The 17,903-nt window shown below is 35.4% G+C and overlaps 2 protein-coding genes and 1 long non-coding RNA gene across 3 annotated transcripts; 1 reads left to right on the top strand and 2 right to left on the bottom strand.

Annotated features, from left to right (window-relative positions):
- The first annotated feature begins 295 nt into the window (after positions 1 to 295).
- LOC143566502 (uncharacterized) lies at positions 296 to 1,271 on the top strand. Its single transcript, XR_013141243.1, has 3 exons — positions 296 to 320; positions 1,091 to 1,131; positions 1,214 to 1,271. It is a non-coding gene; the product is annotated as an uncharacterized LOC143566502 (long non-coding RNA).
- Positions 1,272 to 8,300: 7,029 nt separating this feature from the next.
- Positions 8,301 to 11,794, bottom strand: LOC143566501 (stromal cell-derived factor 2-like protein). The gene is made up of 6 exons (XM_077053186.1): positions 11,624 to 11,794; positions 10,153 to 10,293; positions 9,528 to 9,668; positions 9,253 to 9,302; positions 9,026 to 9,155; positions 8,301 to 8,435 (listed from the first exon to the last, which is right to left on the bottom strand). Exons 1-6 carry the CDS (start codon positions 11,723 to 11,725, stop codon positions 8,343 to 8,345), a joined length of 657 nt encoding a protein of 218 aa, XP_076909301.1. The 5' UTR covers positions 11,726 to 11,794; the 3' UTR covers positions 8,301 to 8,342.
- Positions 11,795 to 13,819: 2,025 nt separating this feature from the next.
- On the bottom strand, positions 13,820 to 17,517 carry LOC143566500 (uncharacterized). The gene is made up of 5 exons (XM_077053185.1): positions 16,797 to 17,517; positions 14,931 to 14,988; positions 14,754 to 14,837; positions 14,504 to 14,645; positions 13,820 to 14,408 (listed from the first exon to the last, which is right to left on the bottom strand). Exons 1-5 carry the CDS (start codon positions 17,278 to 17,280, stop codon positions 14,037 to 14,039), a joined length of 1,140 nt encoding a protein of 379 aa, XP_076909300.1. The 5' UTR covers positions 17,281 to 17,517; the 3' UTR covers positions 13,820 to 14,036.
- Between the last annotated feature and the right edge of the window lie 386 nt (positions 17,518 to 17,903).

Here is a 17,903-nt window from a genome sequence, read left to right as displayed (position 1 = left end):
TCCACATGTAGTTGTGTGAAGTTTTTTTCTCCATCTTAATCCACATGTAGCAAAGCGTTCTTTTCATTATCCTTTGATCTTGCAACAACACATACCAATGTGTTTTACATAAATGGGTTAAATCACTTTAACGTTTATCAAACCCAAGTAACTACATATGCGCGGCTTTGTTTTCTTAAACCGATATATTTGAAGAAGTGGGAAGAAAGAAATCAGTTAAAACTTAAACGTGTCGAATTTATCATAAAGAAAAACATAAGGGGCTAAAATAAAAAGTACCTGGAGTTTATAATGATCTTTGGAATTAGCGGCAGCGGCAGGTACTCACATCGATCTCAATGTAATTGATGATTGATGCGTTAGAGTATTTTTTTTATATATTTTGTACCAATTGTTTGAATCTAAAAGCTTATAAATTTGGGGAAAATGATTTATTTAATTTATGTCGTGCTACATTTACAGTTTTGGGATTAATGGACTGATTAAGCACTTTTTAAGTTAAATTGATAACATCAAGGTGTTAGTTATTATATGAGTATCTATCTCAATTTCATTGCCATTTATGTGATTTAGATTAGTGATTGCAACTAATGCGTGTAAACGAGTTGACTACTTACTAGAGCTTGAGCTCAGCTTGTGAGTTGTTTTTTTCAAAATAATTTATATTTTTATATATTTTGAGAAAACCTTAAACGACCCTAAGCTTGGCTCGAGCTTGTGTAGTACCTTAAAATGGCTTGAGCTCGTGTAGAATCTTAAACGGGCCAAATCGAGCTCGGTGTGCGTGTGAAGTTAATATATAGGATTCCAAAGGCAGTAAAACTTAAACATACACTAGGCTCGGCGATCCTAAACGAGCTTCAAATACAAGGCTAAGGCTCGGGCTCGGGCTCAATAACTAAACGAGCTTTATTTGATGCTTAAGCTTGGCTAGAGATAGAAAAAGTTGGCTCGTTTCGAGCTTTTTATAATCTTTATAAGTTTTGGTTATGAGTGTTTTCTAGTTTAAGGTTTATCATTCATATTCTTGTGACCATATCAATGTGAATTATGGATGACTAATATCTAACTGAATTTTTTTGTTATCAAGACAGTTTTTGAGAAGATTCAGTCAACAGACAACATGGCAGGGTATGTTAATTACAACATTCTTCTATTTTGTTTAATGTTATAAGTTTAGATAAAATAAATTGTATTATAACTTTTGTTGCAGCGAAGAGGCAGTTATTCCAGTTGAGGCACCGGCCCCGGCACTTGGGGAGCCAATGGATATCTTGGCGAGTGGGCTGGTGTAAGTCCTGAATTATGCACTTGCTTTCACTTTGTTTTGTATCAGAATGAGATTTTAGTAATGGTTGGTTGTGCAAGATTGATTCGGAAGGTAAGGCAAGAAAGGTTGTGGGTTGCTCATGCCTCGTTGTGAAGGTACATTTATAATTCCTGGATCTATTACATCCAGTGGATGATAAATTATCTTTTATTAATTACAGGATTATGGGGAGGAATCTGAAGGTCTTCACATTGTTCAGGAGTATGTGAAATCTCACTAAATACGTTGGCATTTAGTCGAAAAAGTTTGTGGGAATTCAAACTTTCTTTTTGTTGGTTTGGGGACTTTGTTTTTTAGAAATTTTTGAATGGTTTTAGCAGAAGCTGTATTCAAAGATCATTAGATCTGATAATGGAGATATGGTTTTTCTTTTGGTTAATGATATTTGGGTTTTATGTGCTTGAAAGTCTATTCGATTAGGGTGTGGGTTGATTCGGTTGGGTTTCAGGTATCAAAGAATACAATTTTTCATAGGTAATAGTTGTAGTTGGGAATTGAGGGTCGATGAATACTGGTAATTTAGGGGTGTGCATGATTTAGTTTGGTTATTAGACTCAACTAAATTAACCAATGGGTTTTCGGTTAATCGGTTTGATTTATTTAGTTAGTTTTTTTGATTTTTAGTTCGGTTAATATAGATGCATAAACACATGACATGAAGGTATAATAAATACCTGAAATGGAGATGTAAGTTCATGAAATGGAGATATATGTTTATGAAATAAATTTATAAATACAATAGTGGTATAAAACAAGAAAACAAGAAAGGGAGGTATAAAAGCTAGAAATATATGATAAAATGAATGATTTAGTTTGGTTAACCAAGGATACAAAACAATAACTAGTAACCGCTTGGTTAGCTTGTTTTTTGGTTAGTTTTGGTTGGATTTGGTTTACGGTCTGGTTATTGTTCACCCCTAATTGGCATACCACGTTCAATAATGGTAGTGTCACGGTAGTTTGGGTTGACCCAATTTCTGAAAACTCCATTCAAATGCTAAACTGAACTACATCAATTTAATCAAAACCCGCATATAATCGTTATAGGTAAATTTGGTTATGGATGAGATCGGGTTGGGTTTGTTAATAGGGTACGGGTAAAACCGGCGTTCTTTTTTTAAAGTAGTGTGATTTTCTAACAATGGATCATATAAGTAATTAGAGCTGCAGACGAACTGAATGGACGCGGACAATGCCTTGTTCATGTTCGTTTGTTAAGGAAATAATATGTTCATGAACACTTACTTACCGAATGAGATTTTATGTATATGTTCGTTCATTAAGGAAATGAATGTTTTCACAAACATAAACGAACCCAAATAAAATCGGTAGAGCTAGAGATTGAAACCGATGTATTCATCAATAAGAATAATGAAAGTCTGCAAACAAATTGAATGAACACGAACAAGGGCATGTTCATGTTATCTAGTTATATGGACTGATCTTTTTCCGGGTCTATTTTGATAGATAGAGATAGACAGGAACTAAGCAATAAGAACAGAATACCAAAGGCTTACTCCCTTTTCTCTCTACTCTATCTATGAAGGCTATGAAGGAATTCGTTCATAGAATGCTTTTTGCTTGCACTTTTTTATTGAATAGGTCTTCTCCCTTCGATCCGCGAAGTAGGCAAGCAGGAATCTCCATTTAACTTTAAACGGACTCGAACACTCAATTGAACAGTTATTTAAATTCATGTTCGTTTATTTAAAAAATTAACATTTGTGTTCGTTTGTTTAAAATCTAAACGAATATAACTGAACAATGATAAACGAACATATATGAACAAATGTAAAAGTACATAAACAAACATAAACGAATATAAATGAAAACACTTAAATAAACACAGATTAACAAATATAAAACCTTTATGGGGGTGTTTGGGATTGCTTATATTGTGAGAGAAAAAGTTCCATAAGTTACAATTTTGTAACTTATTAACTTAATGAAAAGTTATAATGGAGGCAAAATAAGGAATCCCAAACAAGTAACTGACTCTTGCAAATAATATTTAATTATTTTCTATTAATACATAAACGAACGTTCATGACATAAATGAATGAACGAAATATGTGTTCAAGTTCGTTCGTTTAGCTTCAAGAGTTAATCACAAGTAAGGCTTTTTCCACTAGAAATGACTATAGGGTGTTAGCTGGGTAGGTGTGTTAGTCCAGAGATGGTGTTTTCTAAAAAACTAAAAGGATTGCCAATACAAATGGGTCCTACTGGGACGCCCTAGGCACCCCTTAATACGTGGCGTATAATGTTATACGCCGCGTATTAAGGAGCTATACGCGACCTATAGGGTACGACAACCTAGGACTTTTGTACCCTATATGTCGCGTATAGCACTATACGCGGCCTATCGACAACCTAAGACTTTTGTACCCTATATGTCGCGTATAGCACTATACGCGGCCTATCGGGTACACCATATAAGACAAACACCCCCTTAATACGCGGCGTATAGCACTATACGCCGCGTATCAAGGGGTACCTATTTCCGTTACAAATGGCGATTTCTGCACTGCATAAAGTCATGGGCCCTTGAGAGATTCTTCAAGTTTTGTTTGTTTCATACATTCAATTAAATATATTTTATATTTACATGGGAACATGTCTTTCTTTGTTTCTCATCACCATTTTTTTCCAGCTTTCACTGGTATTTCACGTTTGTTTATTGATTTTTAGTTGCCACTATGCAATAGAAATGGCGATTCGTCACAATGGTTGTTCCCTAAACAACGATTTGTTGTTTCTAAGTGGAAGCGGAGATATTGGGCCGATTATATTTTTCAAAATCCAACATTATTAAAAGACGGTGGGTTGTTACGAGTTAGACGAGGTGATGAGAAGTGGGACTCCATTCGTAAAACGGGAATTCCAGAACAAGTAATGAACACATACGTTTGGCTGGTTTCGCGGGTGTTATCCCGTGTGACAACAGGAAAGGTTGATAGTGCTATTATTTCCGCGCTTGTAGAAAGATGGAGGCCAGAAACAAACACCTTTCATATGCCTTTTGGAGAGGTAACGGTAACATTACAAGACGTACAGATTTTGTGGGGTTTACATGTTGATATTTGTGGCAATGATAAGAGGTTTACGAAAACACAAATTAAGGAAATGTTTTATGGTTTAACGGGTATTATGCTGGACGATGGTGCTATTACTAGGCAAAAAATAAACATGCCATATGTTTTACAAAGATTAAGCAAAATAAACCTTCCTGATAATCCGACTCCCCAAGAATGTCTTCAACGTGCCATGATACGGCCCAGCTGCATGATCCAGGCCCATCATCACATCAAGCAACAAACGCTCCAGTTAAATCACCGATATATTATCGTCCAACTAGAGTTATCAACAAGCCAACTAGATATATTCAATAAAGAATGAAGATAATCATGGAGCATTGGATCTTATCAACTATCTTATATTTCTGTTAGTTTAAATTTGAATTTCATATGTTTTAGTTTATCTTTTTTTCCTTTTCGTTTCCTTTATATATTGTTAAACTTTCATTGATTTAATCAAGTAATTGTTGTTGAATTCCCTTCCCTTCTATTGAGTTCTTGGAGATTATCGGTTGTCTCGAATAAACCGTATCATGCCAGGACAATTATATTTATTCTAATTGGTGCAACACTGTTTCCTGGTAATCGTGCTGATGTTAAATATTTAAACTACCAAGATGATTTATCTACGTGCGACAGACTTAGTTGGGGAAGTGCCGTTTTAGCATTTATGTATAGACATCTTAGCAGAGCAACAAGTGTTAAAACTACAGAGATTGGTGGTCAATGTTCCTGTTGCAGTTATGGGCGTGGGAAAGATTGCCTTTTACGAGTCCAATACTAAACGTGCAACCAAATTATAACAAACCATATGGTGCAAGGTATGTTCACGATAAACTGATAAAAGATATATTTTGACTTAATATTAGTTGTCTCATTAACGTATATAACTAAAAGAGTACATTATTAATATATATATATAAAATAGGTATGGTGTTCATTTATTTAGATTAATGCAAGAAGGCCCTCTAGATCTGTCCAATTTAAAAGCCCATCAAAGGCATATGAAATCATGCAAAGGATCCGAGCCCATCCAAATGATGTTCAGCGGGCTAAACCTAAGTAGCTCTGGCCCATGATTCAAGAGACCCGAAACTAGTTAATCATGCTATCCTTACCTTATGTCCAATAAAATTTATGAAGATCTTCATACAAACGGTTGGGTTGGTGGGAAATGTGGCGATTGGCTTAATATCTATTACTGTATGGTCGTCTCGTCACGATTTGGTTGTCACCCAACCTGTATCCGATTCGATTATCGCAAGTATGGAATATATGAGGTGGTATACTTCTCGTACCGTTATGTTAATAGGAAACCCAACACATATATGGCAAAACGTACGTAGCTTTCCAAATGACGGGGAAGAGTGCAAATTTTGGCATGTGAAAATCTATTAACTTTTGAATGATTTCAATTATTAATTTAAACAATTTTGAATATAAATTAATACTTGGGGGGGGGGGACGACTTTGTGAGCCACGCTTACCAAACAACTAATGAAGAACGTATTAAAAATATGGCTTCTCGATTTATGGGATACACAAATGCCCCAGCGCATATGGGTTATTGGCCTACCTTTGAGACAAATGCCATGGCTAGTGAGGTCTATCCCATTACTCGACAGTTGCCAAGAAAGCAAGCTCCAAGGGCTCGTTTTGCGAATGTGGTTCAACCGCAGCTTATTAACCCAAGTTTTGATATATCTTTGATGGGATTGAATCACAATTTTGAGATGGGTGGTTCTTCAAAACACTTAAAACCAAACTAACCGAATTTTATTACTCATATCGTCCAATTCCCAATTGCCAAGGTGGATCATTTCACGGCACCTGAGTTAATTCATGCCCAGTACCAAGAACGACACGTGAAGTAGGGGAACCACGTTTCCCAGGAGGGAGAAACATAAAATCAAGCGTGGGACCCCGATGATAGCGCATTAGAAGCACATGCTCCGTAATGCATGAGAACATGTCCTTGGGAGGGGAACAACAGCCGGAAACGGTCACGACAACTTAGAAGAACCTAGTGTGCTAATGCCAGAAAGCCTCCTCCATGTGGCACCTAGTATACCATTTTATGTTAATGTTTTTTTTTCCGATGTACGGACCTATATTAATAAAATTAAATAATTGCTTGGTCATTTAGTTGAGCATACTTCACATGTGTTACATATTTTAGAAAGTTGGGATTGTTTCAAAATTTATTAATTGCTATGTTATTTAATTTTGATTTATGACAAAATAAATAAAACTATGGTGAATTCTGCATTTTGCCCTATAAATATTTCATAATAGACATGCACAAATCGGGTTCACCTTGAAAACCCGAACCGGTTCGGAACCGGTTTTTTCACACCGGGTAGAAAATGACACCGGGTCCAGTCAGGAACCGGTTCGGTTCCCGCCCCCGAACCGGTGCCCAGAAATGCAAACTTTTAGGAACCGGGTAGGGTTGGAACCGGGACCGGTTATTACGTAAAAACCGGTTCCACCGGTTTTTTTTTTTAAATTCAAACATTATAGCCGTTAGAAACCGGTTCCAACGGCTATATAGCCGTTTTTGACCATTGGAACCGGTTTTATTACTATATTTAGCTAATTTTCATTCTATAAATATCAATGTATGAGTGTGTACTTGTTAAACCACTTCCAAAACTATAAAACACACTCCAAAACACAATTAAGCTTAAACCGACAACAAATGGCAACTAATGACGACGTTATGGTGATCGAAACAACAAGATGCCCCGATGTTTGGGTTTATTACGATTTGTGTCTGATGACCGACTCACATGAGATGGCACGTTGCAAATATTGCTTGAAGTTTCTTAAAGCAGGGTCCAACTCGACATTACGAAAACATACGAATAAGTTTTGTCGAGAGAAAAGAAGTTTGGATGCTAAAAAAGCGGAAGTGGGAGAATCGTCCGGCTCTACAACCCAAAAATAAGTATTCCCAAATTAAAACGACGGACTTTGTTTTTAAGTTTTAGTTGTTTTGTTTAGTATCGTTTATGTTTTAATAATGTTTGTAATAGTTATTGTTCAAAAAAAACCCGCCGGAACCGGTTCTTTCGGGTAGGAACCGAACCGGTTACAATATAACCGGGTTGGAACCGATGGGGACATACAAATAGGAGAACCGGGTACAATTTTCGGGTACAAAAATACCCAAACCGGATATTGGGCCAACCGGGTAGGAACTGGAACCGGTTCCGGTTCGGTTCCATCAGTTAGGTTCTGGAACCGGTTTTTTTGTGCACGTCTATTTCATAATGCTATTTATTTTCATCCTCTTTTTACCATTCTCTTCAAAATAGTTTCTCTCTCTTAATACAGAAATGACAAAGAAATGACAAACCGATGGCATGGGACAAGAAATGGTTCATCTTCAAATGGAATGGATGTGTTGGAACTAGACCATGATGCCGATGCGTATGGGTATTGCTCGAGACAAAAATTTCCTCCATTGTAGTAGGTTGAAACATTAAACATTTAAACTTATGTTTAACATTGCTTACGTTTAAATTTTAAAAAGCAGGTAACATGCATTATTTTTAGTATACATACCAATATGCCCTGATGAAGAGAGTGGGTGCCTTTTCCAGATTGTTATGCAGTCATTACAAATTAATTCCATGTACACATAAGAATTTGAATCTTACTTCTTACGACACCAGATCGTCGCCAAAAGCAATGAAAATGCATTACTTGTGATCAAACCTTATAGATGCCATGTGTTTGGAAAGGTTCTTTTTAATAAAAAAATTACACCCCATTTTAAAAGTGTAGTTCATTTCTGAACCTGCTATATAACCCCAAGGCCTTAAAACTGACTTTTGTCCATAACATTAAATAAGTATCATGGCTTGCAAAAACAAAAAAACAAAAAACAAAAAAAAAGAAAAATAAAAGAAAAAAGAAAATGTAATCAACTACATCGATGCTTTGGTTTCAATTGTTGGAAGATAGACACCTTCTGCTGCCAACCAAACATTATCTGCCTTTTTCTCCCGCACACCGCAAACCTGCAAAAAATATATTGTTTTTATGATGATATTTAGTGCATTATTTATTCTTAAAAATGGATTATGTTTTGACTCGTATAATGATGTTTTAACTTGCTCTTCCTGTCACTAGTATGTTTGAAAATAATGTAAAAGTAAATAAGATGAACAGACAACAGTTCTACCCCAAATGAAGTTACTGTAGTAGTAATGCCTACTCTTGTTAGAAGCCCCATATAGGCAACTAGTTTAGTTATAAATAACAAAGGAATAATTCATCTACCAGTAACCTTTATTATTCCATTAAACTCTTTCGAGCTTGTACCATTGTTGTGAAGTATTTTAGAATTGTTAAAACTAAAAACTGAGTAATCACACATATATGAAACTATTAATGATTATTCTATTCAAAGTTTAACCTAAAGTAGGAGGTAAGTGTGCAGAAAAATAGAATCACTGAAGAATAACCAAGTTTCATATATGTTCCATTTTGGTTATTGAATTTAGAAAATCTTGAAAAGAATTCACAAATAATTAAGAAACTTGATTACTAATTCATGATTACATCCCTTTAAAAAAATATGATATAAAATACTCGGAATGTTTCTGACCTCTTGTTGACCGCCAGCAATGCGGTTGTACTTTTTATCATGGCTGTGTAAATATCCACTTGTGTCGACATGGCGAAGCCTTATTCTTTGATCTTGTCTCCATGTTTTCCCGCTTCCCTCAATTTCAAGTCTTAACAACATAAACAAATTTCAGATGTTCTGTAATAACTTACAACATAATATAACAACAAATAAAGTAAAATAATACAGGTGTGCCTCAGTCTCACCTCCAATAATCTCCTGTATCTGAATTACCATCATCTCCAAAGCAACTCACCTGCATATAACCTCAAGTAGTTGAATTGCAGTCTTTAAATAATCTTAAGTGAAATGAACAGCCTAAAATCTATTTTAATGCATGCAGCCATCTAAATCATTTTATTCAAAATTTAGATTAATGTTGTCAAATTCTCGTTTTCCTAATTATAATTAATAAATTAATTCAGATGCCATTCACAACTACTTTTTAAATATGGATTTAAAAGTTAGTGGGTCCACTCACCTCAAGGTTGCCTGATATTGGTGAAGCATGTAAGTGACTATGAAGCCATCTTCTGGTTTTCATGTGTTGCAACCGAATGATGGTCCCACTTTTAATGTTGTCTCCAGGTTTGTAGGAAGTCTGGGACTCAGGTCTAACAATCTGGCATGTAAGACACCATTTGAAGTAAAGAATCAGAAATATAATAAACTCTAAACATAATAATAATGTAATACATTTAACAAAGTACATCATTAAAAAGATCTTATCAATGCATTCAGAATGAACCAGTATTGAAACATTAGCGATGTTCACATTGGTTTTAACTTCACCACAACACCACCGAATAAAATATAGCACTTAATTCAATAGAGTTAAATCATATATAATTCAGAATTTAGTTTCAATGCGATACTTTATATTTATTTAAGAAGTTGTATCAACACTATGTAAAACACATAAAGAAACCATAATATGTAATTAAAATGGCAATGTCTCGAAGCTGTTGAGTTATGAGAACTTCTCAAAAATTCAAAATGCCTATATGATAATTCAAGTGTTTAAATGAAAGTTTCATTGAGGTTGCCCACATAACGCATGGGTTATAAACTAGTATAAAAAAATAAGAATTAGAACATAAACATACCCAGTAGCTATTGGCATCGTTTACATTTGGAAAACCAGTAACAGATTGCTGCCCACTGCCAGATCCATATGGCACATCGTGCGAGTGTAGTCGGAACTTTGTCTTTTCATGCATCAACTTGATCACTGATCCATAAGTAATCTATAAAACAAATGAGACTAAATGCAGTATATTAAGTTCCAACAAGTAAGTACGAAAACGTAGTAGGCTAATCTTGAATCTGGATGCATCAAATACTGTTCATATATATCACAAACCGAGTTCCAAGAAATGAGCTTAAATGCTATAAATCAAGTTACAACAAGTAAGCATGAAAACATAGTACCATGAGCAACAAAGGAACGATCCGCGCATACGTGTGCAACATATTCAGTGATATTTCTATTGGTATTCCAAACAAACACCACTAAGCAGATACACAAGGCCTTATCTCAAGCACTGCAAGGGGGTGTTCGGTTCACATAATTTTTTAGAGGAATTGGAATTTAAATTGGATTTGGAATTGGAATGGATTGCTTGAAAAATTCCAGGATGTGTTTGGTTGGATTCTTTGGAATGGATTCTTTAAACTGGCTACAATCAGATTTTGTTTTAAGGAAAAAAATAATAAACATAATTCAAACCTTTCTACCAGTGAAAAAGCGTGACGGTGGTGGAGAGCGACAGTGGACGAGCATGGCGGTGGTGTAGGAAGGTGGCGGAGGAGGACGTCCGGTGGATGAGTGTGAAGGGAGGCGATGGCAGGGTTTTACAACATTCCTCCTCTTTCTTAAAACAATCCTTTCAAAAGAGAGGATTTTGAAATCCCATGAAATGTGGTATTTGATGGGATTTAGTTTCAATTCCAATTCGGCAATTCCTTTCTTTATTAAAACGAACACACAATTTTGTGGAATTTAAACTCCCATTCCATCGAATTCCTTCCGAGAATCGACCGGATACTACTTGCTTATCAAATTCATCACAGATTGTTCCTTATATCTAAAATCACCAAAAACTTAGTGTACACATCTTTTCAACATCTTAAAAGTATTATTAGCATCAGTTTTAGAACTTGATTTTGGGCATTTAACCCCCAATAACTTCAACTTTTCTTCTTACAGAAGAAAACAGAGCCCACATATTGAAACTACATCCAATCAACTAGGTGCTACTGAAGTGCCTAGCAATAGAATAGCAGTGTATGAACTCCAAATCAAATTCAACAATGGAATGAGAAAAGTCCTAACTTCTGAATGTTATAATAATTATACATTTCATTAGAATTTTATTATAGTTATTTTTATATAAAGATCAATATCATTGCAGCATTTTCCTGAAATCTACTTATTTCAATCCTGAAACTAGATCTAGTATCAAATAGCAAAGTAATTTCAATCACAGTAAGATAGTTAACCTAATAAATCATTAAACATTGATAAACTGACGAACTAAATTCGTAACTATATCTTCGAATAAATAAACTAATTACCTCAACGCCTTCGGAATTGGCAGCATAGACAGCAGATGAGGTATAATCCGAGTGTAGACTTAAGAGCAGTAAAATAGCGAGACCGAAGAAACACAACGCCATGGCGAATAGCACCACGATGAACCAAAGCCGAAATTCACGATCCGATTTAAACAATGACTGCAGACCTAATGATTCGTGTAGGTTTCAATGGACGTAATGACGGTGAGGTATCCGATGCGATGCCGTCACGGTTGCTGTGTGTGTGTGTGTGTGATTTGCTTCAACAACGAACAAGTGACGTATGCTTTGTGATTTTCGACGACGGTGGTTCCACGTCAGTTACAGGAGATTAGCCAATGACGTCGTTCCACGTGGCGAATATGATGTGTTGTGTAAATGTAAGAGTTCAAGGGTAGTTTCGTCTAAATAGAAGTTACAGTTACCCCCCTGTACTTTAACAATCTGCTTCTTTTTGCATACTAGACACGTATTGAGGAGGTTTTTTGTTCACCTTCAAATATCATAGTTCGGATATAATGAGATGGAGTTAACAAGAATGCAAGAAACTTTGGTAATCAAATAGCCTTTTCATCATAGAGTCGCCAAAAATATGAGTTGTTCATTCGATTCCTTACTGTTTAATTGTTCATTTTTGAGTAAACTTTGTAGTCGACTGGATGTGTCAATGATTATATATGTATTTGTTAATACCATGGGTGTTTATGACCTATTACACCTGCCAAGTTGTTCAAACCAATTTAAAAACTAAAGTTCAATTGTGTTGTTAACTTGGAACCCGTCAACTACCTTTGCATTTATAATAATTAATTAATATTATTTTTTTTATAATTCATTTATGAAGACATATTGACTTGTGATGGTCTGGGCATGTGAAGAGGAGACAAGTAACAACGTCAATTAGAGCAGTGGAAACCCTAAATGTCTAAATGTAGAAGGGAGAAAGAGTAGAGACAGACCTAAATTGACTTAGGAGGAGTGGATTAGATAGGGATTTGCTAGAGTTCATGGATGATAGGAGTTCATAGAGACGTAAGATTAAGGTTAATGACTTGTAGGGAATGTCACTTTCGTGTGTTAAATTTAGCTTAGGGCTAAGAATCCTACATTTTAGAATAACTTTGCATGTGATCATTCTTTTGTTTGTATGTCTATTTGGTACATGTGTGTAGGGGTGTCAATCGTGTCGGGTTGTTGGGTTTCGGGTTGACGTGTTAGCGTGTTGAGATTCTTCAACCCTAACCCAACCCATATTTTTATTCGTGTCGACCCATTTAAATTTGTGTCGTGCTCGGGTTGCGTTTCGGGTAAACCTATTTACGTTCATATACGAATATGAGTAATACATATTGACTTAGTAATAAATTAAACAATTAATAACTCTTATTCATATAAAACTTGTTAATAATTTGTGATAAATTTAATTGTTTTTGTGTATTTATCTCTCATTCCCAATTAACAAACTTAGATTTATATATTTAGCTCAAGGTAAGAACAAATGAGTGAAATAACCAGTGAAATAGACAGTTAGAACTAATAACTTGAAAACGTTGGAAGTAAAGAGTAGATAAAAATAGTGTAAAAAGAAATAAGTTTCACTTTTAAAAGTTAATTGATCTATAAAAATTTAAGAATCTAAGTATTTAACCTTAAAATTTAAACTTCTTATCTTTAAAATTGTTAAACGGGTGAACAGGTCATCCCACTTTTTAACGGGTCGGGTCCAGTGTGACATGTTTTTTAAATATGCCGGTTTCGGGTTGACATGTTTAAGAAAACGGGTCGTGTCGGCAGGCCCAAAACGTATATATTTTTCATGTCGGGTTCGTGTCAGGAATTGACACCCCTACTGATGTGTGTTTCTATTTTGTCTGCTATGGAGTCCGGGACTTTGGGGTCTATTTGAAAGTGACCTTTCTATCCCATGGGTAGAGGTAATGTTTGCCTACATCACATCCTCTCCGGGCTCTACCAATGACTTTTGCTATTCGTAAGATTTACTGGGTACGATCTTTTTTTTTTAATGAAGACATACTATTTTGATCATTTCTAGAAATCCAACACAAAATAACAATGTATGAAAAACCATATCGAATTAAACAAACCCCTGCTTCTATGAGCTATAGTTAGCGGTTCAATACAATTTTTTTTGTTAAACTGTTTGAACGATAAAGGCCTGTAGTTGAAACTAATCTCATAGAATCTAGTAAAAAACTATAACATACAAAATGAGCAAACACATGCAAAATGATGCAAAGAATAACATCTAAACAATCATCATCACCATCATCATTTTTCATGTATATGCCAGCCCTTTTAATCTACAACCTAAAAACATCATTACCACAACAATTTGTACACAAACTCTTGTCCCCATATTCCATATAACACTACAAAACACTACCATCACTGATTACTCATCTGACAAACGCAACTCGTCAATAACCCTTGCTAACCCCAACCCATTTCCATCATCGGATCTTCTCCCTTCAGATTTACCATTTTGACCTTCTGACCCGTCCTTTGTGGGTCCCACATCTACACACTCATTGAACCTGAAGCAACTAATAAGATGGTCGTTAGTAAGCCCGGCCACTTGTAAAAATGAGTAAACAGCTGTGGGGCCAACGCCTCGGAAACCTCGTTTCACAAGATCTTTGCTTATTGCTTCTGCTTTTGATGTTTTGATTGGTACTTGACGGGGGTAACGGAATTTGTTAACTATTGGCTTATAGTTTATGAAACCCCATATGTACTTGTCAAAAGACCCAAACTCATCAGTTATCTGCAACATCAAAATATGTGGAATATTATAGCAATGTCTGTATAATATAATATAATATAGTTGCATATGTACATATTATTATTATGTATAATTACCTTGCAAACTTGGTGAGCATTTTCAATAATTCCTCTTAACTTCACCTCTGAAAGAAGAGAAGTTGCGGGGTTGCCAGGTGTCGTTAACTTCTTATCGTTCAATTTTGAGACATCAACGGGGTCGAATCCAAGAAACACTTCCCTGCGTATAGGTCACATTTAATTTTGAATTAGCTTAGGCTAAAAAAGAATAATATTTTGCAACTCATATGGTTAGAATATTTTCTTGCAAAGATAGTGTTTAGCTTACCTAAACAAAAGCCTTTTGCTGAGAATAGCGGGCCAGGTCAGTTCAGCCAAAGCAGTTGATAAACTGAGCAGTTCAAACAGTTTCCTGAAATAAATAATATAAATATTATTTTCAGAATTATACTTCAGTATTATATTTAAAAAGGATTAAAAAGTTGCAAATATTTCTGGCGCATACTTGTCGTCATGAACTGGGACTCCCCATTCTTCATCATGGAAAACAGCATAAACAGGATCTTCAAAACCAAAAAAGAAAAAAGTTGTTAAGCAGTGGATAACTAGAAACAAATAAAGATTTAAAAAGGAGGCGTTAGAATACAAAACCAATGTTTACTAAGAAGGCTCGAAACATAATGGGGAAAGACTTTTAAAGCTTGCTATCTCTGAAAGAAGCTAAATGTTAACTTTAGAGACTTAATGTAATATGCAAAAATAATTAAATAAATTGCATTATATTTTAATCATGGATTTAAGAACCTTTGATCATCATTCATCTTCCTGGTTTTTATGAAGCATTATGTATATTCTAAGTTGCAAATGGCAACTTTATCAGATTCGTTACTTAATCGACACAATATTAAATGATTAACAATTATGGTAAAACATTGATAACTGAAAAAAGAAATGCTATATATTTTATAAAACTGAAACAAATCACTACTGCTAGGTTTTATAAATGGCAATCTTTTAAGTGAAAACGACCAATGTGTCTATAAAACCCTAAAAACAAAATAATATACATATTTTTCATCCATGTTTCTGGAATTACATGCTGAACAAAAAGCCCGCAATGAAAACAAGGATTTAAATAAAAATTTCTTGAATGACAACATTATAGCTGGTATTTTCGTGAAAATGTTAGAAACAGTGCTAGAAATTGTATGAGTTTCTAAGAGTGGATCACCGTATTTAAGTGTCCGTGTATATCTATATACCACATATGGCTTCATTATTGTTTCAGAATAAAGTAAGAAAATGTCATTATCACAGCTAGGAACAAGATAACAAACAACTGAGCATGCAGGCACTCTCAAATACTTTACAAAACAGAAAACAAAGGACCAACTAAAGAGAAGGGGGTTATCATGATATAAAAATGTGTAAATAACTCAAAATCAGAAAGAATGGCCTCGCCATCCGTATAAGTATAACAGTATATATTATAAAATACTACGCTGGGATACTTCCTATTATAGAAATAACAATTACTGACAGAGATACTCAAGGTTAAGATCTAGGATACGATTAATGCCCATTCAAATACATTCAGAAATTGTAGAACCAAGAAAGCACAGTTAAGTAATACTTTGTATTATTCATAGCCTTTTATTATACCGGTTACCAAGAACTCTTAGATCAGTAAATGAAGCTAATAAATGATGTGTTGAACTATTGATCATAGCAATTTAAAGTTCTCCAATCTCCTAATGAGCGAAAAGTAATCTGCAGCCTATAACTAAATTGATTAAACAAAGGTATGGTAACTATGAACTATGTAAATAGCATAGGTTAAATCTTTACACCAGCAAATTCCATTTACAGCTATCATCTATACACCTCATAAACCTTAAAGAACGCATCAATAACCAATAACAGTGACAATCTGACCCGGCATGTAAAGCCCTCATTGTCCCTTTCAGAAAGTGTATAGGGCTCAAATCAGAGGTATCTATGACTTAATATAGGATCCTCCATATCAAATGGTGCAAGAAACACCTACACTCATATCATAGCTTGTAACCCTAGCAGCCTAAGACATATTTAAGAGTCATCAGAAATACAGTTATCCATCATAAAAGTAACAAACTCCGACTGAACAAAAGCACAAACAAACTAAAAGGTACTTCCACATGCTACTGATTTCAAAGAAATAGTTGAACTACTGTTTTCTAAAGAATCAAAGTAAATTGAATATAACATAAGCAAATTCTACAAGCTATTTGCTAGCTCTAATTCTATCATTATCTCCAGTTCGTATAACTTCATGTCACAATAGCAAGTTAAACATATTAAAAAGAACTCAGTTTCAGATTAAATATTATACCAGTATTAGCAGTCACCCAAGCACATCTCTTGCGTCCAGCCGAACCATCACCCGAAGCCTCCAACAAACCATCACTCTCCACAACTTTTCCACTTTTCAAACCAGCAGACTGCTTACCACTAACCGCCTTAGGCGTCACACTCCGTCGACTAACAGACGCTCGACTATGCGACGAATCGGACGAAGCATCCGAGGAGCACGAAGCACTCATCGACAAATTCGACTTCAAGAGCTTCGAATCCTTCCGCCTCAAACTCGACTGCGGTGGCAGAATCGGAGAAGTAACCGACTTCGAATTGACTGCCAAATTAACCGACGACGATGACTTCTTAACCTCGTCTCGTTTACCTACTTTACTCTTCGGTTTGGCAGCCGGCTTACGCAATTCCGTCGCCTTGTTTCCCGCCGGCCCTAGCACCGGCCGTGATTCCACGTCAGCAACATCCATCGGTGCATCCGCCGTAACTCTCGGTGGCTCCGACATTAACAGTATTTGAATTATAAAAAACAAAATAATATTCTAGGGCACAGAAACCGAAGAGTTGGAAATTTTCACATAGATTGGAAAATTAGTGAAATGTACCGACGGAGTGAGTGCAGATCGGCGCCGGCGATGGAGAGATAGATAGCTCAGTGGACGGACGGACGGACGGACGGCTGAGATGCTTCTAGAAGAGTTGGAGTTATGAGGTCTGCTCGGTAAAGTCCAAATTAGACTTTGATTATTAAAATCGTAATTAATTAATTTTGGCATTTAAATTTGTCTCTGTGTCACCTGCTCAAGCTAAAAGACTGTAAAGCGTAAATGTTTGTTATACTGTCGAGCCTGATGTTTTTTTTATTTTCTTTTTTTTAAATTTATTTATTTTATAATAGTAATTATACTGTTTTGTTACGTTTTATATACTATTATTAGACCACCTGTAGTGAGCGATAAAATGGACATATTTGGGGCGAATTTTTTTGTTAAACGTCGCCCGTAGGTGACTAAAGGGCGAAATGGGGTGGGTGGGGGGGCGCTATGAATTCTTGTCGGCCAGTTTGCCTTTTGTTTTATTATTATTTAATGGGGTGTGTGTGTTATATAAATACATATATATGGGACTA

This window comes from Bidens hawaiensis, unplaced genomic scaffold (genome assembly GCF_021521415.1).
Source record: "Bidens hawaiensis isolate Kalapana, Puna unplaced genomic scaffold, B.hawaiensis_p1.1 tig00022896_1, whole genome shotgun sequence".
Classification (NCBI taxonomy): Eukaryota; Viridiplantae; Streptophyta; class Magnoliopsida; order Asterales; family Asteraceae; genus Bidens; species Bidens hawaiensis.
Note: the sequence above shows the minus strand (reverse complement) of the source record. Positions and strands in the feature narration are given on the sequence as shown.

Bases quoted from the DNA above. Each gene is read 5' to 3' on its own strand.
- LOC143566501 (XM_077053186.1), bottom strand. From the start codon at position 11,725: ATGGCGTTGTGTTTCTTCGGTCTCGCTATTTTACTGCTCTTAAGTCTA. The intron at 10,294-11,623 runs GTAATTAGTTTA...TTTGTTTTATAG, and splicing joins CCAATTCCGAAGGCGTTGAG to ATTACTTATGGATCAGTGAT. The intron at 9,669-10,152 runs GTATGTTTATGT...CTTACATGCCAG, and splicing joins ACGATGCCAATAGCTACTGG to ATTGTTAGACCTGAGTCCCA.
- LOC143566500 (XM_077053185.1), bottom strand. From the start codon at position 17,280: ATGTCGGAGCCACCGAGAGTTACGGCGGATGCACCGATGGATGTTGCT. The intron at 14,989-16,796 runs GTATAATATTTA...TTGGTTTTGAAG, and splicing joins TTGGGTGACTGCTAATACTG to ATCCTGTTTATGCTGTTTTC. The intron at 14,646-14,753 runs GTAAGCTAAACA...ACCTATACGCAG, and splicing joins AGCAAAAGGCTTTTGTTTAG to GGAAGTGTTTCTTGGATTCG.